Source organism: Hemibagrus wyckioides, linkage group LG14, assembly GCF_019097595.1.
Source record: "Hemibagrus wyckioides isolate EC202008001 linkage group LG14, SWU_Hwy_1.0, whole genome shotgun sequence".
Taxonomy (NCBI): domain Eukaryota; kingdom Metazoa; phylum Chordata; class Actinopteri; order Siluriformes; family Bagridae; genus Hemibagrus; species Hemibagrus wyckioides.
The window spans coordinates 1,197,321-1,221,744 of record NC_080723.1 but is presented as its reverse complement, the minus strand read 5'-3'; the positions used below and the strand labels follow the sequence as shown (position 1 = coordinate 1,221,744).

Genomic DNA, 24,424 nt, shown 5'->3' with positions numbered 1-24,424 from the left:
CCAAGTTGATACCTTTTTGGCATTACGAATGTCCTTCAAGCTCACAATGTTGAGATGTGGAAACCTCCCTATAACTCAAATCACAGCTTTACAGAAATCTAAGACTTATAATAAACATTGTGTTATTTAACAAAGAAAATATACATATGTTGCTATGGTGATGCTTTTTTGTTCGGAAATTTATTTATTTTTATTATTATTTATGTTTATTAAACTTTAATAGAAGGAGTCTTCTGGATCAGGCCAGAAAGATATCCAGAGTGTCTTTGGGACAATCCCCACTGGGGATTCTTTCCAGTACATCCTGTAATGTTTATTGCTTACTTATCATACTGTTCTGAGAAACAGACCCATAAAATAATATTCGACCTCGGAATGGATAGCAATTGTCCTTTATGTAGATGTGGTTAGTCATCGTGGCATGCCTAGACATGTCCTCTCGTTGAATACAATAGAAAGTCTCGCTCACGGGGATTTATGAAAAGTGTTTGGCAACCAGTGTGCTGCTTCAGTTCAGAAATCAAACACCGTGTTGTGTACGTCGGAGAAAAACACTTGCTCGTGAAAATGCCTGTAAGTATCCAGGGTTTTTTGTAATACGTAAACATCTGGTATTGACAGCTTCATCATCAATAACGTATTGCTGTATTTCATTATAATAATCGATGACCAGTGTGATGTATTGATGTTTAGGAAACTTTTGCTCTGGGTTCACATGGCGTCTTTAAGAAGAGCTTTGTGGGCCTGCTGCTTTTCTTTTCCACATGCTCCATGCTGATAGACTTTATAATATGTTTATTTTGTTTACATGTGAAACAGTTAAGTATTTATAACATTTAAGCATTTCTCTGCCAAACCTACAAGTACTTAATTCACCGTGTGTATATAAACAATATAAACCTGTAAATGATATGTGTGCGTTTTTTTTTTTTATTAAACTAAAATCAGATTTAATTTTAGTGGTTTATCGAGATAAAACTACTTGGAAATACATTTCTGTAATGTTACTTTCATTTAACTCTTTCAATTCCATGCGTTTGTCAAATGTGACGTCATTAGCAGGTGAAGCAAGTATTAGAACTCTTGTCTTGTGACGTTTCATTTGAGCCCACTTTAACCTGTGACGGATCATTTTGATCGAGATCCTATTGTTTACCATTATGATTGGTGTGGTTTGTGTGTAACAGCTGGCTAAAGACCTGCTGAACCCGACTCTTGACTTCGAGAGAAGGCAACATAAGAAGAAGAGACTGGTGCAGAGTCCAAACTCTTATTTCATGGATGTGAAATGCCCAGGTATGCTGCCTCCTAGACACACCCTCACAGGGCAGGGCATTGTGTATTTCATATTTAACATTATTTTAATGCATTAAACACACTTGCTAAACTTGAATTTGATTTGGAACATCAATTAAGGAACCTTTAACTGGCATAATATTTAATTAAGCATGTGCATTGTGCTGTGACGATACAAAAACAAAGCAAATTAACAAACACAGACACTAAAGTAGAACTGGATGAGTCAGGACACTACAGATTGTGAATGCTCAGTTTGGTAGCGTGCAATAAAGATCTTAACCCTTATGTTTTGTTGCGAGTTCCTCAAATCAAGGTCGGGTTTATTCAAACAAAGAATATTAAAGTTATGTATGCGTGCTAATTTTCTCATCTATCTGCAGGTTGCTATAAAATCACAACAGTGTTCAGCCATGCTCAGACAGTAGTGTTGTGTGTTGGGTGTTCCACAGTGCTCTGCCAGCCCACAGGAGGAAAGGCTAGGCTGACCGAGGGTGAGTGTTTCAGTTACACACTAAAGTCAGTCATTAAAACTATCATTTAAAATACATGAAAACATTATTAGGCTACTTAGATCAGTTTGATGCTGTATTACCACACATGATCCCAAAGTGCACTAATTGCGATATAGTAATATACACTATATTGCCAAAAGTTTTGGGACACCCCCTCCAACATCAGTGCCTGACCTCACAAATGCGCTTCTAGAGGAATGGTCAAAAATTCCCATAAACTTTCCTTGTGGAAAGCCTTCCCAAAAGAGTCGAAGCTGTTATAGCTGCCAAGGGCGGGACAACTCCATATTACATTCATGTGCATGTAAAGGCAGATGTCCCAGTTTTGGCCTGGCTCGCAGTCTCCGCTCTAATTCATTTCAGAGCATGAAATTGTCTAAAATGTCTTGGTATGAAGCTGAAGCATTAAGAGTTCCTTTCACTGGAACTAAGGGGCCGAGCCCAACCCCTGAACTCAATGATTTGGAGGGGTGTCCCAAAACTTTTGGCAATATAGTGTGGCTCAAACCTATCGTTTACTTTTTCTATTTCAACAGGTTGTTCTTTCCGAAGGAAGCACTAATGAAAATAATTAAACTGGATCTTTTGGAAAAAAAAGTTCCTTATCGTTTCATTGATTGCAATGAGTGGAATGTCACTACAGTGATTATTATGTGGAAGATTATTTCTACTGTCACTTTTCTGAATAAAGTCTGAGCAGTGCATCTGTTTTAGAGTCTTTTTTTTAATCCAAACTGAACTTGCAGCCATTATCTTCTGATTGTCTTTTTTATTTATGAGCTTTACGACTGCTAGCTGGATTTGCAAAATACAGAATTTTAAAAACTTCTTTATACATTTATATACCACACAGAACTGTTAAAATCTCTGACACCTAAAAAATCACGATGGTTTATTTATTGCACACCATTTTAATAACATTTAATAATAACAGTTAATGTACACGGGCCTGTATGTTAGATGGGATGGATGGATTTGAGCCTAATATTAAAAATAAAAATGAGTTGTTTACCAAAGAAACATTCTGATATTTTTTTTTTATTTGGGGGACTTACTGAAGGAGACTCCATGCTCATCCACATTGTTTACTGCAGTCTTGCTAAACCTTTTTGCACAGTACACATACACAAAACTACCCCACCCTCATAATACACTACACTGGATAATTAAGGAATATACACCAACCAGGCATAACATTATGACCACCTGCCTAATATTGTGTCGGTCCCCCCTTTGCTGCCAAAACAGCCCTGACCCGCCCTGCACTGTGTATTCTGACCCCTTTCTATCAGAACCAGTATTAACTTCTTCAGCAATTTGAGCAACAGTAGCTCGTCTGTTGGATCGGATCACACGGACCAGCCTTCGCTCCCCACGTGCATCAATGAGCCTTGGCCTGTGACCCTGTCCCATGACCCTGTCTCCGGTTCACCACTGTTCTTTCCTTGAACCACTTTTGATAGATACTGACCACTGCAGACCAGGAACACCCCACAAGAGCTGCAGTTTTGGAGATGCTCTGATCCAGTGGTCTAGCCATCACAATTTGGCCCTTTTGCTCAAACTCGCTCAATTCCTTACGTTTGTCCATTTTTCCTGCTTCTAACATCAACTTTGAGGACAAAATGTTCACTTGCTGCCTAATATATCCCACCCACTAACAGGTGCCATGATGAGGAGATCATCAGTCTTATTCACTTCACCTGGCACTGGTCATAATGTTATGCCTGGTTAGTGTATAAACTTCCCTTCTTTTTTTTTTTATAAATGCTAACCATGCTAATTGTTTATGAATGCTATTAATATTTTGGGCCCATCTCTAAAGCTAGCAAGGGACTAACAGACCAAAAAAGTTACATAGAATTAAAGGCTGTTTTATTTCAGAAAACACGTTTTCCATTGATACACAAGTGAAAAGTGAGGGGTGTTACCTTCATAGAAAGCATACAGATACCCTTCTTCAGTATTGAGCTTTGTAAGAGGGACAAAAAAACAAATTACAGTTACAGATAAATGATAGAGTTCATAAAAGTAAACAGAATGCACACAGAAACACATTCAAAGCAACACAGTTTCCACCATGTTGGCTTGCATGATATATTACCCTTCAAGTCTGTACCTGTCCTTTTCATTTACTTTCTTCAACAGGCTGCAACAGAAGGGAAATCTCTGGGTTCAGTGTATTGATCAAATCAAATCAAATCTTGTTCACAAAGACAAAGTTAACGATTCTGGTATCAAATTTACACAGAAGAAGGAGCTGCATCAAAAGATGCACTAAATAGAAGTTTTACTGAGTCTGACACTGTACTCCATGGCTTCTGGGTCCCTCATCTTCTTCATATGTTTCTCTGTTGTACTTCCTCTGGGATTCATAGTCTACCTCCGAGAGATCCACCTCTTCCATATCATCGGTCAGCATGACCTCATCTCGCTTGGGAAGCAGTGCCTCCAGCTTGGAAAACATGTTCTCTGGAAGCCAGTAATTTTCTGGAAACTCAACCTGGAAGAGTAAAAAGCAGAACGTTGCACGAAAAAATTCCTGATCTAAGCAAGAAAACTAACGTAGATACCTTCAAGAAAAGCTGAACTCATGAACTCACCTCAAACTGAACCATGAGCAGTCCTTTCTCGTACGGATCTCTGTACAAAGGCATGCCCTCATTCTGAATGCACTTCAAGTCATTATGTTTTATTACTTTACCTTTAAAGAAGAAGAGAACTTGTGTTATTATATCATCTATAAGTTATCAGATTTAGCCCTTGAAACCAAAGTGATGTATACCTGGAGGTGAGCTGATGACAAGTGTTCTGTTGTCTAGTGTCTGTATAGTTTTCTTGAACCCACAGAGAGCCTCCACTAGCTTTATCTGCATTTTCATAATCAGGTTGTCTTCTTGCCTCTGAAATACAGGGTGCTCCTTTTGGTCCAGGACAATGATGACGTCACCAGGATCCAACCCTGGTTCCTGATCACCCTCTCCATGGAATGTGATTTTTTGGCCATCTTTCATACCTAGGGTATTAAAAAATGAATGAAAGGAAGAAAAAATTATTACTACAGTTTTACTTTTCCAAGGGAAAAGTTTTAGGAATTCCATGTCTGTCTCTGGCACAATTACCTTTGTCAATGTGGACCTCAAGAATCTTCTTTTTGCGCTCCACTTTGTGTCCATTGCAGTTCTTGCATCTGTCCTTGGCACTGAACCTCTCACCTTGTCCCTGGCACTCTGAGCACATACTCTGAATCTGCTGAATCATACCTGGGCCGATCTGTTGTACCTGGATTTGAACTCCTCTGCCTTTGCAATTTGTGCATTTCTCAAGAGTTCCTTTCTTTCCTCCATAACCTGGGGATCATAAATGAAAGACCTTGTTTGCTCACCATGTTTTAGCAAAAAAATGGCCATTTTGCTCTGCTTTTAGTCACCAGAACACTAACACCAACTAGCACAAAAAGCTAATTTTTGATATAGCTACTGCATTTAGCTTTATCTGCTCACAGACAATTGCTGAACATCCGTTTGCACTTACATGCAACCTTGATATTGTGTCAGAGCTTACCATCACATTTCTCACAAATCACATTCTTCTGGAGACCAAGTTTCCTTGTGGAACCACTGTACATTTCTTCAAGTGTGACACCAAGTTGGTGGACCACGTTTTTCCCTAATGTAATTACAATACGGTAAATTAGCTTCAGAAACATTCAAACAATTTAATCACTTTGCAAACATTCCCACTAAGCCTATTAATGATGACAAGGATATTTGATTTTGGTTGATCATAATGGTAATGCCATAAGTGTGTAATAATTACTGCATATTTTAAAACATACTCAGAAATAACTGGGCTATTTAATTCATCTATCTACATTTAGCACAATTCTTTCTTCACCTTTAGCTTTGTGAGCATGAGGCACTGTGGGAATAATTTACCTTTCCTTTCTCTCTGTGTTCTTCCTCCACCACCAAAGAACATGTTGAAGATGTCCATAGGAGAGGAGAAACCTCCTCCACCCATGCCTCCTTCTTTGATGGCCTGTTCACCTCCTTGGTCATACAGGTCTCGCTTTTTGGGATCTGACAGGACTTCATAGGCTTGTGAAATGAGTTTGAACTGTAAGGCAAATCAGTACATGTATACACAATTAGAAAAACGAGGTCTGAGGTCCACAAAGTGACCTGGCCTTCTTTGTTCAGGAATACCAGACTTAAGGAGGAGGTCAGCTGGTTTTCCAGCAGGTACATGGTGGGAGAAAGGAAACTTATTCATTACAGTTCTGTACTGTATTACTATTGTGAATGAATAGACACTTGTTTTTTAAGTAAGGAAGTTAGAAGGATTTCTTACTTTATTTAGAAAACAAAACAAAAAAAGCAGCAGCTTGAATAAATTCTGTCAGCTCTGTCAGGTTATTCAAGCTGCTTTTTATTTGTTTGTTTAAGAAATCCTTCTAACTTCTTTACTGACAATAAGTGGAATTTAAGAAATAAAAATGAAGATGTCTATTCATTCAGATAGTAATACAATACTGCCTGTGGTCGACCAGCTGGTATCTGGTCAGACTACGGTATTATCAGGCCAGTAAACTCAAACACTTTCATTTAAAAAAAAATATGGTTCGAACCCAAATTGTTGAATAAAAACTAAGTTATTTCTTGAGTATGTAGTAGAATTGCACTACCCAAGTACTGTATTGGTGCTCGTCAGGTTAGCTTAGCTCAAACGGCGGCAGCGCTCGTGACAGTTCCAGAAAGTTCTAGACGCTTCTGTCTCTGTCAGCTGCTCCTGCAGCAGGATGCCACGCGCTGATGAAAATAGACACAGACATTTGACACAGCAACTTACTTTTTCGCCTTCGTTCGGGTTTTTGTCCGGGTGGAATTTCAAGGCCAGTTTTCGATACGCTTTTTTGATTTCATCCGCAGAAGCTTTCGGACTCACTCCGAGAATATCGTAGTAGCCGGTCTCTCGAACCATTTTTGGCAAACCTACAGAACGGAATAGAGCTTAGCTTCAGACGCTGAGGTACATCAACGACCAGATATCGGTTCTCGAGCTATAGGTACATGACACTATTCTGATCAGCAAAAACACAGCCAAGATTATATATAAATTTATATATATATATATATATATTTATATATATAGGTCATTTGTTTATGGCTTAGCTGACTGTATCAGGTGTATGTTTAACGATGATAAATGTTTCCGAAACAGTCTGCCATATACAAGTCATAATACACCATATTGTCATAATGTTATGAAAAATAAACCGACAAACTACTTACAGTAATTGGTTCCGAAATAAATTGCCTTGCTCCCTGTATTATTATAGCGTGCCGGTTGAATGGAGTTGCTATGTCTGAATGAAGATGGCCGCTGTGCCTTTATACACACACACACACACACACACACACACTCTCTCACACACACACACACACACACACACACACACACGGAGGAGCCGCAGAACTTTCTGGAGCTTTGAAGAACAGGGAATTTCTACAGACCGCCTCTCAGTCCAGAAACCCCGAGCTACTGTTAGAGGGAGCTGGCGAGCCTGTGGAACTCCACCAGTCTGTCCATAATAACCATAGCACTTGTGAAGTAATGTCATGTTTAGGAAGACCCAAATACCCCAGTTTAGTTTATTTAACTTGTAGTGTCTCAGTGTCAAATAATTATTCATTATTTAATAATTATTTTAAGGTTCTGTCGAAACCAATGGATATTATCTACAGTAAAAAAAATATTAGAATTAGAATATTATATGTATACTATATAGCCAAAAGTTTTGGGACACCCCTCCAAATCATTGAGTTCAGGTGTTTTTCAGGGGTTGGGCTCGGCCCCTTAGTTCCAGTGAAAGGAACTCTTAATGCTTCAGCTTCATACCAAGACATTTTGGACAATTTCATGCTCCCAACTTTGTGTGAAAAGTTTTGGGATGACCCCTTCCTGTTCCAACATGACTGCACACCAGCGACCAAAGCAAGGTCCATAAAGACATGGATGAGTGAGTTTGGTGTGGAGGAACTTGACTGGCCTGCACAGAGTCCTGACCTCAACCCCACAGAACACCTTTGGGGTGAATTAGAGTGGAGACTGTGAGCCAGGCCTTCTCGTCCAACATCAGTGCCTGACCTCACAAATGCGCTTCTAGAGGAACGGTCAAAAATTCCCATAAACACACTCCTAAACCTTGTGGAAAGCCTTCCCAGAAGAGTTGAAGCTGCAAAGTGCAGGACAACTACATATTACATTCATGTGCATGTTACAACAGATGTCCCAAAACTTTTGGCCTGGCTCACAGTCTCCGCTCTAATTCATCCCAAAGGTGTTCCCACTCCTCTTTGTGATGGGCTGCAAAATGCAACCTAGTCACTGAAACTATTCATTTCCCTCTTTTGGAAAGAGCAATGCGTTAATTGAAAAAAATGTGTGAAATGTGAGAGAAGACATGAGTATGATGAGGAGATAACTCTTTATAGACGCTATAATATAAGTGATAACAGGCACTTGTTTTGCAAACATTTCACAACATTGAGTATATTTATTGACTGATAAAAAATTTTATAATTAAGTAAAATGCAATTTCTGGAAAGTACTATGGTATAAAAGTAATAAATCACTTCAGTTAGTTTGGGGCCACATTACACCACCCCATTAATTCCCCCAGTATAACAAAACACTGTCATATTTCATAATAGTATATTTTATTTCAGTTACACTCAGTTTGGTACACCTAGGTTATGGTATCACTTTGAAGGTGTATAATTACTTACTAGCATATCCGTTGCTATGCACAAATGGTCAGCCCATTTGCCTGCCCTTCCTGCCCTGTGAAGCCTCTCCTGGAAACACTGTGTGTGAGGCACAAATACACCCTGGACGGAAGAGTTAATCCACATATGTGTTTTTAGGAGAAGCTGGAGGAAATACACAAGGACATGGGGTTTTCTATTAACATATTTGCCTGTAGGTTGTATTTAATGTTTGTCTTTGTATATTTTTGTATATTGTATGCATTGTTTAAACAGGACTCTTTACATGTTACATAAGTGCATATGGAAAATACAAAATACAATTACTATATAGTCTGCTATCTATATCCAATATGAACCAACCCAAAACCTTTTATTTCTTTAATTTTGTTTTTGTTTGAGCAGGGTTATCTGAAATAGTCCTTCACAGGCATAGAAATAATAGAACAAGCCTGCATGGTTGACTATGAAACTGAAACAGAAATAGGATAAATACAGGAATATATACAGATACATTGGAACATACAAAATAAATGGTAATATGTTGGCAATTAATACGTGTTTAACATTTCTTTATTTAACATTTGCATGAAATTCAATTTGCATGAATCTACAGATCAGACTGTAGAAATGGGCCCCTTATTAACATGCGCACAGCAGCTTCCAACAAAATGTGGCTTTCTTTGTAAAACAACCTGTTAAAGCCAAGCATAAGTTTTCTCAGAACCTAATACTGAACTACATAATTCAGTAAACACTGCCCATGCACATCACTGGTTGAGTTACATGAATCAGCATTTGTGCCAGAGTTTGTTTTTCTCTATTTTCTCTGTAACTCTCCATTAGTGTCAGTGACGCTCTCCCAGGGGGTTGAGTAAGAGAGGGGGAGGATCATCCTTTCCCCATTATGCCCTGAACAGGAAGGTAGCTGACCAGCACATACCAGCACAGCAGCCAGGATGTTCAGCAGTGGAACATCTCAACAACCATCTTGCAACAAAAATCAACACGGAGTCCAGAAGGAACACAGGTATGCAGAGATACTGATTATTTATACACAGTGTTATAGTTGAAAATAATTAAATAATTTTAATAGCACTGATGCACTGCCATTCAAAGGTTTTTGGATGCAAGCCAATTTTTACTATAATATATTAGAGATAAACTGTGCATGCAAGTTGTGTAAGGAAATCTTGTCACAGTTTTTTTTGCTACATGCTAATAGAATGGAAAAAATAAATAGTGCATTTGTTTGGAGAACTAATGGAGTATTTCTATTTGCTTGTGGTCCCTCAGGGGTAGCGTATTGGTCACTGGTACATCACACCATGTCCTGCAGCCATTTCTTTCAACCAATGGCTGCCTGTCATGCAGTGACATCCTGTCAGTAATCAGTTAATAAATAAAAGTAAGCTCCATTAACTCCTCAAGAAAACCACGTATGAAGGTCCAGAATGAAAGGAAGTAGAACATGCTTTGAATCAAAATGAGTAATGAAAATCAGCAGTGCCAGACTCAGTGGTCATCCATAAAAGACAAAGCTACAAGTCAAAGCTTTTCTGGAAGGAGTTTAATTTAGAAGCAGTTCAGTGTCTCTTTATGGGAAAGGCTGTTTTATACAAAACATAAAACAGTAATGTAAAATGTGTTATGTGTGCTCTGCATGCTAACAAAGCTGTCAGGACTTTGGCACTTGATAAATAAAGCCTGACATTGTGTGAGATTACAATGCTGAGTTCATGCCATGTGACACTCCAGTGCTCCATCATACTATTTGCTCTCACAGGTTAGTGTCCTCTCTGTTTTTCAGCTCAGAGCAATCACCTCTGGGGCTCATGACAGACTCCAAAAGAAATGGAGGAGAACAGGCTACAGGTAATGAAACAGTCCAAGAAACCAGCTGGGGTTGGTGCAGCCATTATGAGTTATGTTATGCTGCTTTTGATGTGGTTTATTTCCACCAGCATAACAGTAAACTCTGCAAAAAATGACATTTAGCAAGATATCCTGAATCTGGTCAAATTTATTGGAATTGTATCAAATCTAACATTATTAAGCCTATTTCTAGATATATTTTTTCATTGTCTGTACCGCTTGTCTGATCTATCATCGGGTCACGGGGAGCCTGTGCCTATCTCAGGCATCATCGGGCATCGTTATTAATTATTGTCATGGTTTGTGGTGTATTAAAAAAACAAACTTTTTTTATTATTTAGAAAACAGTATAACATGTCTAATAGTTTATTGTGCCCTATTTTAGCCCAGAAAAATTGTGTGGAAGAGATTTTAGCAGGGGAAATTCTGGCTCCAGCCCGGTGCCATTGGACCACAGAGGCCAGTGGATCAGTGCAACTGAGAATAGATGACCTCTGTCCACAGGAGCCAATCACAGTGCATCAAATGTTTATGACCTCAGTTCAGAAATATGGCAATTTCTTTGCCCTGGCAACTAAAAGAAAAGGCAAATGGGAAAAGATTACGTTCTCTGAATACTACCAGAACTGTCGGATGGCCGCTAAGAGCTTTCTGAAGGTGATCTGCATGATAAATTTTCATCATACATTGCGTTATGTGTTTTTATCAACATCACTGACAATTCTAGGTGAATTTGAATCTTGAATTCAGCTGATAATACGATTGGATGTTTATTTCATGTATTCTTGGGGCTAGTTGGGACTGGAACGTTTCCACAGTGTGGCCATTTTGGGATTCAATTCGGCAGAGTGGTTCATTTCTGCCATAGGAGCTGTCTTTGCAGGGTGAGAGACACAAATGATCCTAGAAATGACTTCATAGACATCTATATATTTATTTAATGACGGCGCGTAATTTCATCAGGGGTATAATGACGGGGATCTATACCACAAATTCTCCTGAAGCCTGTCATTATGTGGCCCATGACTCAAGAGCAAATATTATTGTAGTGGAAAATCAAAAGCAGCTGGATAAAGTCTTGCAGGTAATATGATTATATTATCCTTTACACACTGTAAACCCATATAAGCGTTTTACACTAATTTCTGATTTTGTTTACAGATTAAAGATAAACTGCCACATCTGAAAGCCATTGTGCAATATTCTGAACCCATAGTGGAGAAACTGCCCAATCTGTATTCGGTAAATTAAAGGATAAAACCTTCATGTATGTATATGGTGATCATACCTGAAATAAATTCTGAGTATGTTTTTGGGCAGTGGGAGGAGTTCATGAGTCTGGGCCAGGAGATTCCAGACAAAATCCTTGATGATATCATCAGTAGTCAGAAAGCCAACCAATGCTGTGTGCTTATCTACACTTCAGGGACCACTGGCATGCCGAAAGGAGTGATGCTCAGCCATGACAATGTAGGTGTACATGAATGGCTAAGGCTTTACTCAGAAGAGTAACCAGAGCAAAGTATCACAGTTATGGATGACTTGTGCTTCCTCCATATTTGATTATTAAATACTACTTTTTAGAGCTCATAGGTATGTTGTGTCTACTAAATGCTGCTTGGGCCATTAGGTAAAGGAAAAGGACAGAATTTATGTGCTTCAGAATCTTCCACCATATTTCAGAAAATAATACAGAAATTTTTGTTGATTAACATTTTGGATGTTCATAACACACAGTATAAGGCTCTGATTTACTATTTAGTAATATATTACAGACTACTATCTAAAATCTTTATATGGTTGGGTGAAGGACATTTTCGCTGTGCTAACTAGTGAACTGTAAGCTCAAAAATCTTCTAAGTGTAAACTTGTCATACACTGGAACACTAAATGAATGTTTGGATATATCAGAGGTGAGAACCAAATTTACAGTAGTAATAAGTCGTCATGATTTTCATGAGACATCATTTTAAAAAATGTTTGCATTTTATTTTGTCTTGAAATGGCAGAAATGCGTTTCATACCTGCCCTTTGGTGGTATTTATCTGTACAATGATTTCTTCCTGAAATCACTTTGAGGCTGTGCTAAATCACTCTGCTGATGTAAATTGTTCTATTTACATTTATACCACCCTGAACTGAAGGTAAAAACTCTCTCAAGGCAAACACAGTAAAAAGGACAAGCTGCTCATTTGAAGGACGTTACTAAATTGGCTTGAATTATTTTTGAGAGTGTCAAGTTTTCACTTAATGTTTTTGCTCATGCTGTAGTAAATCAGGGCCTCAGTGTAATCTCACTTATGTGTATTCCTGTAGATAAATAAGTTTTTGTATTGTGGACTTTGGTAGATTACTTGGACAGCTCACCATGTGAGCAGGGCTGGAGACATGCAGCCTGCTGAGATAAAACAGGAATCCATAGTGAGCTACCTCCCCCTCAGCCATATTGCTGCTCAGATGTATGACCTGTGGACAGGGATTCAGTGGGGCGAGTTAGTCTATTTTGCACAGCCTGATGCTTTGAAGGTACACAAAAACAGAATGTATTATAAACATGATTATTATATAATACACTACTAAACATACCCTCTTTACTTGTAATGGTTTTCATACTTTCTCTTATTGTGCAAGGTAACACGAAATTTAACATTAACATTTTCTGGTATATGATGTGTTTTTTACTCCAGGGCAGCTTGATTGAGACTTTGAAAGAGACCAACCCTTCATCCCATATGGGAGTCCCTCGTGTTTGGGAAAAAATAATGGAGAAAATACAAGAGGCAGTCTCACACTGTGCATACATAAAAAAGAAACTGCTGACCTGGGCCATGTCTGTTGGTTTGGCAGCTAATCAGAGGTTCATAGTGAGATAAGGATTCAAAATTAGTATTAAAATTTGGTTGTATGGTATTTACAATAAATCATTTTTCTTTCCATTGCTATGTTTTATAACAGGGATGAGGAGAAATCGCTTCTATTCTCCCTAGCAGATATGCTGGTCCTAGAAAAACTCCGTGTCGGGCTGGGCTTCTCTCATTGTGAGAAGTTCTTCTCGGGTGCAGCTCCTCTTGGAAACGATACAATCCAATTCTTCCTTGGCCTCAATATTAGGTTATATGAAGCTTATGGCATGAGTGAAACCAGTGGACCTCATTTTATGTCTGGTCCAAAAGTTCACAAGAGGTCAAGGTGAGTTTTATTAGGTAAACATGAATTATCCTTCCAGTATAGTTAATAGAATTTTATCAGATGGCTCACTTTTAATGTGCAGTTGTGGCAAGGTGGTTCCTGGCTGCAGATATAAACTAGTGAACGTTGACACTGATGGTACTGGGGAGGTATGCTTTTGGGGTCGGAACGTCTTCATGGGTTATCTCAACATGGAGGATAAAACCAAGGAAATCTTGGATGAGGATGGCTGGCTGCATTCTGGAGACTTGGGCAAAACAGATGAAGATGATTTCCTGTACATTACCGGAAGAATAAAAGGTAAATAGGTCATGATTTACTAGCCACCTAAAGGCACTTTTGTACTTATGGATATTCAACAGTTTCATGTTAGACAATGTAAAGGTGCATGTCTTTCTGTTTAGAGTTGATCATAACTGCTGGTGGAGAGAATATCCCCCCAGTTCTTATAGAGGATGCTGTGAAAAAGGAGCTGCCCATCATCAGTAATGCCATGCTAATTGGGGACAAGAGGAAGTTTCTCTCAATGCTGCTCACACTTAAGGTAGAAAAATAATTGTCAGAAAGAAACTGAAGCTAATGATTGAAGATTTCAAGTATTTACATTTCTGGCATTTAGCAGATGCCCTTATCCAGAGAAACTTAGAATCTAATTTTTATACAACTGAGCAATTGAGGGTTAAGGGCCTTGCTCAGGGGTCCAGCAGTGGTGGCTCGGTGGACCCGGGATTCAAACTCACAACCTTCCAATCAGCAGTCCAACACCTTCACCACTAAGCTACCAATTTTACCTCCCAAACAGTGTGCCACCAATGCTGAAACCATGGAGCCCACTGAGGACCTGAGCTCTGATACTGTGGAATACTTTCAACAACATGGCATCCAGGCAACAAAGGTTTCCGACGTAACTGGAGGGAAAGACCAAGCAGTGAACCAGGTCATTCAGGAGGGCATTGACAGGGTCAATGCAAAGGCTAACTCCAATGCCCAGCGTATTCAGAAATGGACAATTGTAGGAAAAGACTTCTCAGTCTCTGGAGGAGAGCTGGGTGAGTATGGTCTTCAAGATGGTTTGTTTTAATTCAGCAGCACAAGCAACTAATCATTTGTCATTTTTAGGTCCAACAATGAAACTACGACGACCGTTTGTCCTGAAAATGTACCAGAATGAAATTGAAAATTTCTACAGACAATGAGAAAATAACTCCAGCTAACCAAACCAGACTAAACCAGGGGTATCATTGGCATTCTACCTCACTGATCACACCCAGTTCATCAGCTAGTTACCAAAACCTAAGCTGAATTTGGTCTGTTAGAAAAGGGAAAAGACAGGTGCCTACACTTATTTACTGTGACCAGAGTCTAACACCCAAAGAAACATCAACACCTTGAAACAGAAATCTCATCTTTAAGAAATCAGGTGATGGTGGATATACTTATATTATTATGGGGAGGAATAATGCTCCAATCAATCAGAATGTAAATTACATCAAGACAAAAGTCTATGTTGTGGGTTATGTCCTATTCCTGGACATATCCACATGTGATAAAATAGTTGTCCTTCATAGAAGACCATGTGCAGAGTAATACTGGCTATGAGAATTAATTCCATTCACATCTCAGTGGGAACAAATCATATCTGTATTGGGGAGTCAGGAACAGCTGTTTAAATCCTGATGAATCATGATGAGCTTTGAGGCTATAGCTTGCTCAGGCTTGGAAATCATGCATCTGAGATCATGGTCTAATATACTACATAATCACTTAATTTTATCCTACTTAACTATCCCATTTTTTTAAATCTAGAAAATAAAAGTACAGCAAAACTTACATTCAAAATATCAGCAACTTTAATGTACTTAATGTCTTAAATTGACCAAGTTTACACCATTAAACCAGTGACAAAGTGGTTATGTTAAAACATGAGGGACCAGAGAACCAGAGAACCAGAGAACATCTCTAGTTAATAAATAAAGAATCTTCGGTTATGCATTTCATTTGACAGAAAGAAAGAAAAAGAAAACATTTTGCACATTGATACCACTGACGAATTTGAACAGTTCTCTTTGTTTTGGAGGCGAAATAAACAAAATATAAACTTCGAAGTTAAGGTTAAGTTTTTTTTTGTCTTAGATATACATGTACGTTTATAGCATAATTGTGTGCAAATACAGATAGAATGATATGAAGGCAAATTTTTTTGTGTGCCTTTCGGAGGCAGAAACCGGACCACAGATAACCGGTCACATAATAGTGTTCCGTGTCTCAGTTCACGTCCTGTACTCGTCGGCAAATCTCAGCTGTGAACTCTGAACACTTGGAATTTCCACCAAGATCCTTGGTCAAAACCTATAAATAATAATAAAGCATAAATACTTGAAGGGAGATACTAGAGAACGATAAAGGTTTTTATTTTGCAATTAATGTTTGCATGAAAAGGATGCCATTTTGTCATTACGATCTATTTTTTATCACAAAAAATTCAGTGATCATTTCTCAAACAGCTCATATACTGTACCTTCTTGTCTCGGATGGTGTCATAGCAGGCGGTCTCGATTTTCTTGGCATGATCATGCAGTCCCATGTGCTTCAACATCATCACTGCACTCAGAAGCAGAGCAGTAGGGTTGGCCAGGTCCTTACCAGCAATGTCTGGTGCAGTTCCATGTACCTGTCATGTTATAGAAAATATGCACCGTGACCAAGAAAAGAAGAACGGGTGGGCATACCGTGTAACTAATCAGAAAGACAGAAACTCTCACATACCGATTCAAATATGGCAACACCATTAGCACCAATGTTGCCACTAGGAGTCACTCCTAGACCTCCAATCAATCCGGCACAAAGATCACTGAAATAAATAATCGCATTATTACTCAATGCTGGCCAGCAAACATAGCTATCTAGAGTAAGGAGAGAATTGTTTAGCAAATTAGATTATTAGACCTTACCTCAATATATCACCATACAGGTTGGGCATAACAAGCACATCAAATTGAGTGGGATCCTGCACCATCTAAAAAAAAAGAAGAAAAACACAGGATGCGAGAATTGAAGTCAAATTTACAAAAACAGTTTTAAAAAGAGCAATGCAAAAAGAAATCCACATAATATACACCAATCAGGCATAACATTATGACCAGTGCCAGGTGAAGTGAATAAGACTGAGTATCTCCTCATCATGGCACCTGTTAGTGGGTGGGATATATTAGGCAGCAAGTGAACATTTTGTCCTCAAAGTTGATGTTAGAAGCAGGAAAAATGGACAAGCGTAAGGATTTGAGCGAGTTTGACCAAAAGGGCCAAATTGTGATGGCTAGACCACTGGATCAGAGCATCTCCAAAACTGCAGCTCTTGTGGGGTGTTCCCGGTCTGCAGTGGTCAGTATCTATCAAAAGTGGTCCAAGGAAGGAACAGTGGTGAACCGGTGACAGGGTCATGGGCGGTCAAGACTCATTGATGCACATGGAAAGTGAAGACTGGCCCATGTGATCCGGTCCAACAGACGAGCTACTGTTGCTCAAATCGCTGAAGAAGTTAATGCTGGTTCTGATAGACAGGTGTCAGAATACACAGTGCAGGACGGGTCAGGGCTGTTGCAGCAGCAAAAGGGGTAACAACACTATATTAGGCAGGTGGTCATAATGTTATGCCTGGTCAGTGTATGTTTACTTTATAACTGGTACAAAAATAAAAGCTCGCTCTGCAGTCCAATTTGTGTGAGATGCTGAATATAAATCAATTAATTATATAATAATCAAGATGTTTACATGTTGATCAACAGCTTTTACAATTTATGCTATTTTTATGTTACTTGATAAATATTATTCAAATAACCTGTCTATATAATTATGAACACTAAATACTCAAAATAAGAAAAACAGGTTAAATAAACACATACATTCAGACACACTGTATCCAGGTACATTTCAGTGAATTTGACATCCTTGTAGTTTTCAGCCACTTCTCTGCACTTCCTCAGAAACAGGCCGTCGGACATGCGCCTGTGGAACAGACAATGAGCAAACATTAAACAATGAAGCTAAAACATTTACAGGTATTATTAAATATCAGGTGCCAGGCGCGTTTCTTACGTCCACACAGTTGTAAAAAAATGAAAATCTTTTTTTTTTCCCGAACATAAATTTCAAAATGAGTTTCTTCTGAAACACTCGATTCAAGACTCACATGATGTTGGCCTTGTGAACAGCGGTTACACTGGTTCTCTGGTTATTCCTAGCATACTCAAAGGCGTACTCAGCTATGCGTCGGCTGGCATCTTCTGTGATCAGCTTTATGCTCTGCACAACCCCATCTACAATCTACCACAAAGCAACAGATACACATTAATCACAGCTAATGAGATCACTAGCCAATACACTGAGCATAGATCAACAGTTTTCTAGAAATTTCTGGAACAGTGGGTCAATTCTAAAAGTAGGACATGAACTGGAAAGCAGAGACGAAAGCTGTCTGACTCGATGAAAATGTATTACACCCATCTAGAGGGGTGTAAAAAATGTGTGTTCACCGAAATCCAGCTAGCACTGTGCAGAAAGATAGAAAGAGTACAGAAAGAATAGACAGATAGCACAAGTGTAGTGACGTGTGAAGAGGTTTAATAAAACCGCTGGTTCTAGAGTGAACTGTACTTATGGGTCTGTGTGATGTATGAGCTACTTACAGTATAAAGGGGGCTGTTATGAACTACAGATATTTCTTTATTAAAAATGATCTTTACCTTTCATAACAATGAACAGAAAAAGAAAAAGAAAACAAATAAAGCAAATAAAAAAATACAAAATAACAGTGCCAGGAAAATACAAATAAAATCAAAACTACTACTAATAATTACAGTAATATAAAAATAGTATAAATAAACATTTCAAGTCAGTCAAATAATAAAAATGGTGAGAAATAAAAATAAAACAAATAATAATATAAAGCGCCACCTTTTTATCTGCCTCCATGTCAATTTTAAGCATTTAAAAATGTAGAATTATGCTGTAACATTAAGATTTAAAAACTAGTAATGAAATCAGCTGGTGGCGTAAATATTCTTGCTGCATTCTGCTCAGGTCGTAGTTTATTGTACATTCAATACACAAGAGATTATAAATAAATGAACAATGTCTAATGCAAAAGTCAAAAATCTGTGAGTTTAAGCACAGAAATGTACAATTCCATACCACGTGTTCAATTCCACTGTACTCTCCCTCAGTGTTTTCTCTGATGGTAACCAGGTCGACGTCTGTGTAAGGAGTCTTATAGCCCTCAATGGACACACAGGGACGCACGTTTGCGTACAGGTCAAATGTCTTTCTAAGCAGCAGATTCATAGAAGGATGGCCAGCAGCGATAGGGGTCTTCAGAGGTCCTAAACATCAGCAATCAGACTGTAAATAATAACACAAAAACAGTGCAAATTCAGAGGTGCTCGTTAACGCGTGTGGCTGTACCCTTTAGTCCGATTTTGCTTCTGTCCATTGACTCTTTGGCTTCAGGAGGAATCATCCATTTCCCTCCAGGTCCTTTGATAGCAGTCACGTTCTTCTCCTCCCATTGAATGGGAACCTGCAGGTTTAAAAATAAAATAAGTTGTCCACATGCTGAAGGGAGTAATTATTTTAAGTCCCAATTTAACTGTGGTAACATGGTAAATTCTGAAAATCGGCTTAATGCATTTCTGTTTGTCTCTTACTTTAGCTGCTTCGAATATTTTCACTACAGCTGTGGAGATCTCAGGTCCAATTCCATCTCCTGGAATTAGTGTTACAGTTTGCAGCTGGAAAGTAAAAAAACAGGTTAAAAATAAACAGGACTGCAATCTTTTAAGCATGACATCTTAAGAGTAGGACTAAAAATATGAAGCTTTGCATAAAATCCAATTATGAAAACCCTAGTGTACGTCTGTGGACTGATGCACTATATTGCCAAAGGTTTTGGGACATCTGTCTTTACATGCACATGAACTTTAATGACGTCCCATTCTTAATCCGTAGGGTATTAATATGGAGTTGTCCCGCCCTTTGCAGCTATAACAGCTTCAACTCTCCTGGGAAGGCTTTCCACCAGGTTTAGGAGTGTGTTTATGGAAATTTTTGACCATTCCTTTAGAAGCACATTGGCTCGCAGTCTCCGCTCTAATTCATTCCAAAGGTTGAGGTCAGGACTCTGTGCAGGCCAGTCAAGTTCATCCACACCAAACTCACTCATCCATGTCTTTATGGACCTTTCTTTGGTCACTGGTGTGCAGTCATGTTGGAACAGGAAGGGGTCATCCCCAAACTGTTCCCACAAAGCATGAAACAACCCCACCCCCTCCGCCAAACTTTACACTTGGCACAATGCAGTCAGGTAAGAACCGTTCTTCTGGCAACTGCCAAACCCAGACTTGTCCATTAGATTGCCAAACAGAGAAGCATGATTGGTCACTCCAGAGAACATGTCTCCACTGCTCTAGGGTCCAGTGGCAGCATGTTTTACACCACTGCATACCATGTTTTGCATTGCACTTGTGGTGATGTAAGGCTTGGAGGCAGCTGCTCAGTTATGAAAACCCGTTCCATGAAGCTCTCTACACACTGTTCTTGAGCTAATCTGAAGGCCTGGTGAAGTTTGGAGGTCAGTAGCTATTGATTCTGTAGTAAGTTTGAAACTTCTGTGCACTGTGCACCTCAGCATGCGCTGACCCCGCTCTGTGATTTTACATGGACTGCCACTTTGTGGCTGAGTTTCTGTTTTTCCCAACTGCTTCCACTTTGTTATAATAGCACTAACAGTTTGGACAGGTGGAAACCTATCACGGTACCACGCTTAAATTCACTGGGCTCCTGAGAGCGAGCCATTCTTTCACAAATGTTTGTAGAAGCAGTCTGTATTTTATACTGGATTTTATACACCTGTGGCCATGGAAATGATTGGAACACCTGAATTCAATGATTTGGAGGGGTGTCCTGAAACATTTGGCAATATAGTGCATGTTAATAGCGCAACCAGAAATTTTTATTTTTTCCATGGTTTGGGAATTCACAGCTGGTTCACCTAGATAAAGCTGACAATGCATAAGTGAGTGCTACCTAAAACAAATGCTCTACGTGTCCACACACTTTTGCCTTTATCGAGTTGCCGTTTTCTGCTGAGTGAATTAGCGTCACATTTGGTCTGACTCTAGTTTTTAATGATCCATCACTGGTTTGGTAACCATTTCCATATCACGATCATAAATTATATAAAATCGTACGCTGTCTGTGTGAAGCTACAGTTTCCATGACAACACACTCCGAACAACCTGTGTGAATTTGCTGGGCAACTGCAATAACGTCTGTTACCTCAAAAAACCTTCCTGAGATTTAATGACATATCTCAGCAAAATAAATTCAACAGAGATCTTAAGTGATAATGAGATTCGAGAAAGAACCCAAAAATGTTTTTACTTACTCCTCTGGAAAAAGTCCTGGGCTGCGTTTGGCTTGTTAGTGCTCCCAAGACACGGGACACCTGAGGAGGAAAAGAACAAGGAACAAAAACTCAATACATTAATCAAGCCAACAGCTTCAGAGGAAAGTCACACATGCGCAGGATTGTTGTCTAACTAAAACAAAGTGATTACAAACCTATTAAGGAATGTTTATAAGACACGGGCGTGTCTGGTAATGCACACTGGAGGTGTTTAGACAGGATAAGAGTACTGGCATGTCTGGATACACCAGTGCTTATTTATCTGAAGCTACAATAACAAGCAAGTGACGTTTTTAACCTTCCAAACACACACCCCAGTCTCAACCGATTACAGGTAGAAGGCTTTTCACTAGAATCTTGCCTGGAAGTGGTCAGTAATTCTAGTTACTCATGGCACCTGTTAGTGGGTGGGATATATTAGGCAGCAAGTGAACATTTTGTCCTCAAAGTTGATGTTAGAAGCAGGAAAAATGGACAAGCGTAAGGATTTGAGCGAGTTTGACCAAAAGGGCTAAATTGTGATGGCTAGACCACTGGATCAGAGCCTCTCCAAAACTGCAGCTCTTGTGGGGTGTTCCCGGTCTGCAGTGGTCAGTATCTATCAAAAGTATCCTTTAAGGACTTAAAGGATCTGCTGCTAACATCTTGGTGCCAGATACCACAACACACCTTCAGGGATCTAATGGAGTTCATGCCTCGGGTCAGAGCAGCAAGGCAGCAAAAGGGGGACCGACACAATATTAGTGAAGACAGGCAGTCATAATGTTATGACTGGTCGGTGTATATGTTTCTTATAATTCTGTTTAAGGAGATTAATATGATCGCGAATAATAGATTCACCTTTTTTTAACATATGTGTTTAATCAGTACATAAGACCAGTGTAGAGTACATATAAAATGTTAGCTGAACACTCAAGAATTTCACTCACCTGTCACTATATTAGGAACTACTAATTGAAGTAAATTAATTGAAGCTCTTGACCTGTATGACCTCTGATTTCATGCACTGCCCTTCTGCCACGTGACAGCATAAATGACCAGGTGTTTGTGAAGACGTGACCAGAAATGTAATGACTTCTTAAATGTTTGTTAAGCTCAGGAAAAACTTACCACAATATTAATGATGTACAAAAACCTCAGGGTTAATAACAGTAATAAAAGAAATCGCCTCAGTGGGGTGTTACTTAAGACTTTCAGCAAAACATATATATATAAAACCATTAAAAAAACTGTCATTGGGTTACAACATTATGCTTCAACTGGTTATGATCTTTCCAACTTAGTTTGAAGCGCATTCATCCAAATGAAGCTGCCCCCTGACCAGCTTACTGTCCATCGCACACACACACACGAAGCGAGCTAATCCCTGCGCTAATGCTAATGCTCTTACTTCCTGCGCTTTTCTCTGCCCACTGGTCCACTCACTGCATCTCTCGAGCACTTCTGCACTTTAACAGAACTATTCTCAGAAAATCTGAAACTCTGAGCACAAGCACGCGCCAGCGAGTAAGTAGTAATTAGCATCTTTGCTAATTCTGACAGGATCTTACAGAGAAATGTGAGCTAACTTTTCAGCTAGCCGCCAAGACGAAGTAAGAAGGGTAAAACATTTCACAGCTTATCATGAAGAGGTATAGTACAATTTTCTACCGTTTTCACCACAGGGTCATGTTTACTGAAAGGTCAGATTAAATTAATCGAGGCCTTAATCTAATTTAAAACTAAAACCCTATAATCAGTGTCACAGGAATGAAGGGCACGCGCACGCAGGGGCCTCTGCTCTGGCATCCCAGAGACATGAAACTCAGCACTCTATCACATCTATATTCATTTATTCCATTAAAAAATAAAAACAAAGTCTCAGTAGTTAGACACTGGTTTCTCCACCACACTAATTCACGCTTCCTCGGTGTTATATAATGCACTTCTTACCGTTGACCTCAATGCATTCCCAGCCATCTTCCTCAAGCAGCTGCTGGCGCCGGAGAGTTCACTGCAGAGAGCCTGTCTGTGGAGAGAGACCCACGGGTTGCCATATCGTGCATATATATACCTTCCTTAAAACACCTATTTGCATCGTAATGCAATTGTTAAACGCATGTAACAACAATAACAACAACAACAATAATAATATTAATAATAGTAATGATTATAATATCGAATTATCGTATATCCTTCGATATTCACACTGTTTTTCTCCTGACATGAATAACTTCCGGTCAGTTTTCAAAAATATAAAATTTTCCTTTACAGCATAAAAGTAAAGTACGGACCCGCCAAAATATGCATTATAATACAGAAATTCCGTTTGTAGAGTTACAGCATTGAAGTAGGGGTTATACGTAACCTGGCAACCCTGTAAGCAGCATAGACGCGGAGAGATATCAGACCTTCAGGACTCATACCCCCTGCTGGACTGGAGGTCACCATGATATCAGGTTATTTACTCATAGTGTTGTGTATAATAATAATAATAATAATAATAATAATAATAATAATAATAATAATAATAATAATGCGTTTTGCTAGAATTTGGTGAATTCAGGTAAAGTGGGACAGTTACACATAAGCAGCATTTATTTTCAGGCTTGAAAGTGAAAGTATATTACTGATAGTTTTAATTGGAAATGCTTGTTTCATAAAACGAATTCATGTGACCTCATATAACGGTCCAGCAGTGGTCAGGATCAAACAGGAAGCTGACCCCAAAAGTAGAAGGAATATGCTTTGAGTAGTTTTTTTCCATTAAGTTGTTTTTCATGAACAGTTCTCGTGAATAAATTATTTCCTGTATTTATATTGTATACAGATATGTAATCATTGTAATGTTAGTTCATATGATGTACAGATTTAAATGTACAGGTTTAAAATTTGGTTAGGAGTTTGAAAACTATGGATATTTTATTTAAACCTTGTTGTTGTTATTGCATTAAACTCTAAACTAAATGTCACTCAGGCACGTCTTAATACGCAGACAGTTTTACAGAGTCTACTGAGTTTATGGAATATTAGAATAAAGTCAGTGACCAATTTAGTGTCCCAGTATATCTGAATTAATGGTATTATAAGGACACAAAAAGGTCAGTGTGACAGGTTTGAGAATAAGAGCCAGACTAAAGCAGCCACAAGATGGTGATGTAAAACCACAACTACTCACATGAAATTCCTTGACACTGAAAAGATTAAAACCTTCCTAATCCTAATGTGATCTGGTCAAACTGGGGAAAATACCAGTGTCCTCATTGCTTAAGGTTTAATGAAGTTGTCCAGCCTACACATCTAAACTCATAAAAGTAATGAAAGTAATGGTTTAACTG

General features: G+C 38.9%; 4 protein-coding genes across 5 annotated transcripts; 2 read left to right on the top strand and 2 right to left on the bottom strand.

The window, feature by feature from the left end:
* Nucleotides 1–413: 413 nt before the first annotated feature.
* On the top strand, nucleotides 414–2,513 carry rps27l (ribosomal protein S27 like). Of its 2 annotated transcripts, none has more exons than XM_058408984.1 (4): nucleotides 414–573; nucleotides 1,188–1,296; nucleotides 1,749–1,790; nucleotides 2,348–2,513. In XM_058408984.1, the coding sequence occupies exons 1-4, from the start codon at nucleotides 478–480 to the stop codon at nucleotides 2,371–2,373; spliced, it is 273 nt and encodes a 90-aa protein (XP_058264967.1). In that variant the 5' UTR covers nucleotides 414–477; the 3' UTR covers nucleotides 2,374–2,513. The 2 variants fall into 2 exon arrangements, with proteins under 2 accessions (XP_058264967.1, XP_058264966.1); XM_058408983.1 differs by having other exon boundaries at nucleotides 415–573; nucleotides 1,680–1,790.
* A 1,156-nt stretch (nucleotides 2,514–3,669) lies between these two features.
* On the bottom strand, nucleotides 3,670–6,796 carry dnaja (DnaJ heat shock protein family (Hsp40) member A). Its single transcript, XM_058408976.1, has 7 exons — nucleotides 6,663–6,796; nucleotides 5,750–5,930; nucleotides 5,376–5,480; nucleotides 4,934–5,161; nucleotides 4,597–4,827; nucleotides 4,415–4,515; nucleotides 3,670–4,314 (listed from the first exon to the last, which is right to left on the bottom strand). The coding sequence occupies exons 1-7, from the start codon at nucleotides 6,792–6,794 to the stop codon at nucleotides 4,102–4,104; spliced, it is 1,191 nt and encodes a 396-aa protein (XP_058264959.1). The 5' UTR covers nucleotides 6,795–6,796; the 3' UTR covers nucleotides 3,670–4,101.
* Nucleotides 6,744–15,336, top strand: acsbg1 (acyl-CoA synthetase bubblegum family member 1). Its single transcript, XM_058408975.1, has 15 exons — nucleotides 6,744–6,879; nucleotides 9,428–9,611; nucleotides 10,392–10,456; nucleotides 10,842–11,113; nucleotides 11,252–11,340; nucleotides 11,420–11,540; nucleotides 11,618–11,698; nucleotides 11,777–11,926; nucleotides 12,806–12,982; nucleotides 13,144–13,313; nucleotides 13,412–13,645; nucleotides 13,728–13,945; nucleotides 14,050–14,189; nucleotides 14,448–14,694; nucleotides 14,765–15,336. Exons 2-15 carry the CDS (start codon nucleotides 9,541–9,543, stop codon nucleotides 14,839–14,841), a joined length of 2,112 nt encoding a protein of 703 aa, XP_058264958.1. The 5' UTR covers nucleotides 6,744–6,879; nucleotides 9,428–9,540; the 3' UTR covers nucleotides 14,842–15,336.
* Nucleotides 15,337–15,477: 141 nt separating this feature from the next.
* On the bottom strand, nucleotides 15,478–23,139 carry idh3a (isocitrate dehydrogenase (NAD(+)) 3 catalytic subunit alpha). Its single transcript, XM_058408977.1, has 11 exons — nucleotides 23,040–23,139; nucleotides 21,087–21,146; nucleotides 19,348–19,431; nucleotides 19,106–19,220; nucleotides 18,836–19,023; nucleotides 17,835–17,968; nucleotides 17,548–17,650; nucleotides 16,597–16,661; nucleotides 16,412–16,496; nucleotides 16,164–16,316; nucleotides 15,478–15,994 (listed from the first exon to the last, which is right to left on the bottom strand). Exons 1-11 carry the CDS (start codon nucleotides 23,064–23,066, stop codon nucleotides 15,911–15,913), a joined length of 1,098 nt encoding a protein of 365 aa, XP_058264960.1. The 5' UTR covers nucleotides 23,067–23,139; the 3' UTR covers nucleotides 15,478–15,910.
* Nucleotides 23,140–24,424: the final 1,285 nt, after the last annotated feature.